Source organism: Myotis davidii, unplaced genomic scaffold (genome assembly GCF_000327345.1).
Source record: "Myotis davidii unplaced genomic scaffold, ASM32734v1 scaffold170, whole genome shotgun sequence".
NCBI lineage: Eukaryota > Metazoa > Chordata > Mammalia > Chiroptera > Vespertilionidae > Myotis > Myotis davidii.
Window position 1 is genome coordinate 1,703,905 of NW_006282528.1, and position 6,025 is coordinate 1,709,929.

At 58.2% G+C, this 6,025-nt stretch overlaps 1 protein-coding gene across 1 annotated transcript in view; it reads right to left on the reverse strand.

The window, feature by feature from the left end:
* Positions 1-27: 27 nt before the first annotated feature.
* IFNAR1 (interferon alpha and beta receptor subunit 1) overlaps positions 28-6,025 on the reverse strand; it is a 15,086-nt gene continuing 9,088 nt past the window's right edge. Inside the window, exons 9-13 of the mRNA XM_015560237.1 lie at positions 4,347-4,543; positions 4,107-4,252; positions 3,062-3,206; positions 1,567-1,709; positions 28-1,337 (exon numbers count right to left, since the gene is read on the reverse strand). Of these exons, the coding sequence (XP_015415723.1) occupies positions 1,062-1,337; positions 1,567-1,709; positions 3,062-3,206; positions 4,107-4,252; positions 4,347-4,543 (907 nt within the window). The 3' untranslated portion in view covers positions 28-1,061. The remainder of the gene's footprint in view (positions 1,338-1,566; positions 1,710-3,061; positions 3,207-4,106; positions 4,253-4,346; positions 4,544-6,025) is intronic.

Here is a 6,025-nt window from a genome sequence, read left to right on the forward strand (position 1 = left end):
TACCCGACGCACCAGGCAGTCGGGGTGGGGTGCACCCTCCCAACCCCCCCGCCCCAGGCACTGTGCCGGCCGCGCAGCGGGGGAAGGTGCGGGCTCCATCATATTTTAAAATTGCTTCGTGCAGGTGGCCGCGCCCAGTCAGACGCCAGGTTCTGGCTGATTTCTAATGGGATCTGTCCGTGGTGCTTCCGGACCTGGGCCACCTCGGACGGGTGCACGCGCAGGTGTCCGTGTGCAGTGTCTAGAGCTGCGCCCCGTTCACGCCCACGTTAATCTACATTAGCTCTGGCTGCGCTGAGAAAGCCTCTCGGACGCTCCTGGGCGCTGTCTGCCCCGCCCCTCATGTTGGAATTCCAAGGCAGGTTTCTGGGTTCCTGAGTCCATGGTTTTCAGAAATCCCGTCAGCTGCAAACAAGGCCTGGCCAGCAGGCACCCGAGCCTGTCTGCTGTTTGGCCACTGGCTCCTGAGGCCCAGAGGCCCTGAAGACAACGTGCGCCCCGTCTTAGGGACCTACCCCCACTGGTGTGTTAACCGGGGCGTCGGGGATTTCCCTCTGGCGCACCCCACACGGGCAGGCAAGCCCAGGGCCCTACTGGGCACTGTGCCCGGACCGGGAGTCGAGCTGGCGGCCTTTCTGTGCACGGGCAATGCCCAACCCAGAGCCACACGGGCAGGGCGCAGTGTCTTCTAGAGTGAAGGGCACCCAGCTTTTCTAAAGACATTTCCTAGGGTCTGCTTCCGGTCCCCAGGAAAGACCAAGTGTCTGACCGTCTCCGGGGAACGAGGATGCGTCCTTGCCAGGCGCCAGGCAGGGTGACTGGCAGCACCAGGCCTCCCTGGGCCGAGCTGGCACCAGACCCTGACTCGGCCCCGTGGCTGCTCTTCGAGGCCTCCCGTGTGGACGGGCCGTGACAGACGTGTCCCGCTACTTCTCTTCATCTGTGAACAGGTCAAGCGCACGCCTGTACTTTTAGGACCTGTGATCCCAAGATGTTTTCTTTCCCAACAAGCCATACCCTCTCCACAGTTCCCGCAGGAGCCAGGCCTCAGGCTCCCAGCGTCACGCAAACCCCACCGCTGAGCGCGCGCCCGCCCCCGCCCCGCGCTGGCCCAGCTCCTCGCCGGCCTGGCTGCCGCCGCTCTCCCCGCTCTCGTCTTCAATGGAGTAGTTGCCCGAGTCCTGGCTCGCCTGGGAGGTGTATGTTTTGTGATCCTCATCCAGGCGATTCACTTCTTTTGCGGAGACAGCGTCTACATTTTCAATGATGAAACACTCTTCAGTCCGCTCCACAGAAGTGGAGAGCAACAGATTCTTCATGGGCTCCTCAGGGAAATACTAATTTAAAAAGGAAAAGAGGAGAAACGGTCATTGAAAGGGTCAGTCAGTCTGCGGGTTCTCAGAGCTGCAGCTTCACACAGAAGTCAGCCCCGAGCACGTCGCGGGCATCACGCCGTTCGGAACAAACCCGTCAGTGAGTCACGCACACGCGGGGTCGGCTCTGGCGAGTGTAGGACGGGACCTGAGATGGATGCTCCGCGCTGGCGGGCAGAGGGGAGGCACCTACCTCGTCGATGGTGGCGGGCGGCTTCCCCGCCGGGAAGAACACGTAATGGACCAGCTTCCCGAGGGCGAGCGCAGCGCAGAGGACGAGCAGGACGGTGAGCGCAGCGCTAACGCCAGCGGCCAGCGGGGCTCCGGGGGCGCCTCCTGAAAACAAGCACACGGCGCTCAGCCGGCGGGTCTGGCGCACAAATGCGCTCACGGCCCTGAGAGCTCGTGGGAGAGAGCCGGTGAAGGAAATCTACTCCTTTAAGAGTATTTAAAAATATATATATTTTTTATTGATTTCAGAGAGGAAGGGAGAGGGAGAGATAGGAACATCAATGATGAGAGAGAATCATGGATCACCTGCCTCCTGCACGCCCCCTACTGGGGATTGAGCCCACAACCCGGGCCTGTGCCCTTGACCACACTTGAACCCGGGACTTCAGTCCACAGGCTGATGCTCTATCCACCGAGCCACACCAGCCAAGGCAGGAAATCCGTTAAATAACAGCCTGAGAAATACCTCTGGCGGCAGCGCCCAGGCCACCTGTCGGCCATGGCGTTCATCAGAGGGGCCTGGGAGGGCATCTGAGACCCAGGTGAAGGGACAGCCGGACACAGAGACCCCGACACCCGCGTCACCCAGCGCCACACACACAGCTGCACTGGGACCAGTGCCAGACACGAAAACCAGCCTAGATCAAGCCATTCCGAGAAGCTGGGTCCCGGGGTGCTAGCGGACTTCCCCAGGGCAACTCTATCAGGAGCTGGGAAAATGAAAACGACTGTAGCGCTAAAGGGCAGTAATCACAGGAAATTCACTGGGTGGACGTTGGATGAAATAAGAGCTAAAAACACCGAGTCAAACTGACCATTAACAATGTTTTCTAAACCCGAAGCCTTGGCTTGAAGGTCTCCCCGAGCCCTGGCTCATTAGAAACGCTTGTGCAGTGGGACGTCCTGCATGCTTCTCAGTGAGCGGAACTGTTTTTATGAAATTGCATTTATTTTATTTTCTTTGTTTATATATTTTACTGATGTTTTTACAGAGGGCAAGGGAGGGATAGTTAGAAACATCGATGAAAGAGAAACATCAATCAGCTGCCTCCTGCACACCTCCCACTGGGGATGTGCCCGCATGCCCTTGACTGGAATCGAACCCGGGACCCTTCAGTCCACAGGCCGACACTCTATCCACTGAGCCAAACCGGTTAGGGCTTTATTTTATTTTTTAAATCCTCGCAAAAGGTTATTTTTCCATTGATTTTTAGAGCGAGTGGAAGAGAGAGGGGAAGATGGAGAGAAATATCGATGTGAGAGAGACACGTCGATCTGTTGCCTCCTGAACGCGCCCCGACCGGGGCCCGGGCCGGGGTGGTGCCTGCCACCGAGGTCCGTGCCCTGGACCAGAATCGAACCCAGAACCCTGTGGTCCACAGGCCGACGCTCTATCCACTGAGCCACGCTGGCCAGGGCTGAAGTCGCCTTTTTAAGACGCGCTGGGAGCTGCGCACCTGCTTCCGTCGTGGCGCACGCGACGTTGCTGCGCTGGCTCCTCGGCCGGTCCTCCAGCAGCGCCTGGGCGTCCGCGCAGTACACCGTCCGCGGCTTCAGGCTGAGGACCGTGAAGTCGGCTCTCTGCTCCACAAAGGTCTTCCGCTGTGAACCACAAGCGCCATGGCAGGCTCCGCCCCGCGGGCTCGCCCGGGACGTCTGCTTTCCCAGTTCTCCAGCCTCGCCCAGACTGGCCTCCCACACAGCTGGCGCCCGCTCGAGACTCTGGATTGAGACGGGACACTACCACCAAGCCAGAAAGTCAAAGGTGCTGCTGCAAAGAGCACTTTTTAATTTTAATTAAAAAAATGTTTTTACTGATTTTAGAGAGAGGGGAGAGCGAGAGAGTGACAGAACATCAATGACGAGAGAACTGGCCCCGCCACCCGGGCCTGCGCCCTGACCGGGGACGGGGCAGTCACAGCGTCTTTCTTGATTTTGTTTTTGTTTTTGCAGGACGTTTATGAAAGCTGAGGACAGTGAAACAGGAAGGACCTCGAATAGAAGCAGCGACAGGAGAGCCCGGCTGCCCTGCTCCCGGGGAAGTCAGAGAAAGGGGGCCTGGGGACGAGCGGCCCACTGCTCCCCTGGCTGCAAGTCTCCTGCGGGCCCTTGAGGCCAGGAGATGCCGCCCTGGGGAAGGAGGGGCGGGCCAGGTGCGGACGTGCTCCCCTGGAGGGACAGCGTGCCCACGGAGTCTTACAGGCTGAAAATTTCCCTATAATTTTAACATCAAGCTTTTTAAAAAATACATTTTTATTGATTTCAGAGAGGAAGGGAGACGGAGAGATATGATGAGAAAGAATCACTGACTGGCCGCTTCCTGCACACTCCCTACTGGGGATCGAGCCCGCAACCCAGGCCTGTGCCCTCACCAGGAATCCAACCTTGACCTCTTGGTTCGTAAGTCAAAGCTCAATCCCTGAGCCCAGCTGGCAGAGCCAAGCTTTATCGTCACTCGACCAATTAGAACTCTCAATTACAAAATCACACTGGTCTGTTTACCTCTGCATTTGAAGCGTTTTCCCAAAACGTGACTTCGTAGGTGAGCGGGTAGTGCTGGAGCTCGGTCTGGTCCTGGAAGCCGACGGAGACTTGGAGCGAGTGGCTGCTCAGGGGCTTCAAGGCCACGACCAGAGGAGGGATGACAACTGGGGGCGAGGGCACGGCGTTCACTCAGATGAGATGAGGGCAAAGGGCCTCCGGGGTGCAGGATCGGAACCCAGAGTAAAGCGACCGGCTTACCTCGTCTTCTAGTGTCAAACTCCTCCTCCCGGGACCAGGGGGATGAGCTGTTCCCGCGGGAGGCCCGGACGCGGACGTAGAACCTTTTCCGGAACATGTCTGGGGGCGGGGCGCACCGGGCCACGGGGGCGCGCTCGCAGCCCTGCACTTGCACCCACTTTTCTGACTCGCTTCCAGGCATCCTTTTCAAGTAAGACCTTTTAAGACAAAAAAAGTTTGTTTTTAATTCCAAATGCATTGGTTTTGTAAGTATTTGTATTGAGTGCCTGTAGCAGGCAGCCATCCTGTTAGGGGCTGGGCTGTAACGGTGAACAGTGCCCTCAGGAAGTGGGTGCCAGGGGACGAGAGCCTGTTCCCGGGCGAGCACCCGGGGGCGCGGGGGCTGCTCGGCCTGTGCACAGGGCCCTTCCATGCCCGGGAGCTGCGTCCGGCTGCTAGACAGCTGCTATGAACACTTGAAGAGGCGACGGGGACGGCACCCAGAGCTCAGCGTGTCCTGCTTGGCTGCACTTTACTGATGGTTCCAGATGTGCAAATACTCTTCCCGGTGCACACTCAGTGACGCCGTGCGGCGCCTGGCAGTGGCCGTGGTGGGCGTGCTGCCAAGACCCTGGGCCGGGACTGAGGACTCAAGCCTCTCGGAGAAGTGAGCTCTGAGGGAGAGGATGTTCCCATCGGGGAGCAACACCGCAACCAGAATCACACCTCCGCAAGACAGAGAACCGGAGGCCCCCATGTCACAGAACACGCCTGTCACACGCCTTCGCAAGACAGAGAACCGGAGGCCCCCATGTCACAGAACACGCCTGTCACACGCCTTCGCAAGACAGAGAACCGGAGCCCCCCATGGTACAGAACACGCCTCTCACACACCTCCGCTAGGCAGAGAACCGGAGGCCCCCATGTCACAGAACACGCCTCCGCAAGACAGAGAACTGCAGGAAAACACAGTTTTCTGCCTCTGCCCTGCGCTGCTGGGGCCTCCTGGTGCTCTGAGCTGCTCCGGGCTCTGTCGGGACTGGCACCAGTTCAGATCCAGCTCCCTGGCCCTGCTCTGGCGGGAGGCAGCGGGTGTGGGGTAACGGGAGGTTTCTGCCCGTGTCTGCGTGCCCTGAGAAGGAAAAGGGCTTGAGGGCCTTAATTAGGTATTTTTGAAGAAGGGTTTTGTTCAGAAAGACAGACTGGACAAATGTGCAAGCCCTGAGCTTCTGCAGGGAAGACAGAGCGAGTAGAGAGCTTGGCTGATGCATTACAGTCTGTCCCTGCGGCCCCGGGATTCCTGTCCAATCCCAGCTGGGGCGGTGGGACCAGCCGCACATTCCACTGATGCCACGGATCTCTGCTCCGAGCCTATTTATTTCGTATTTATTTGAACAGAGTCATGTCCTAACTATTTTTATAGATTTGTTTAATTAATAACCTGTCATTTTCAAGTTCATTTTTTATTCATATTTATGTTCATGGTTGATTGTACCCTCCCACACCCAAGAGGTGGGTGAGGAGTGGGAGTGGCCTTCCTGCCACCGCCCACATCTGTCCAAGGCCAGGAGTGGAGGGGGGCCCTGGTCCCAGGGAGGGTCCTTGGCCGGTTGGGGAGACGCGCGTGCACACGGGGAGCCTTAGGACCTGAGTGTTCAATGGGGGATGGGAAGAGTGGGAGACACATCAATTCCATTTCA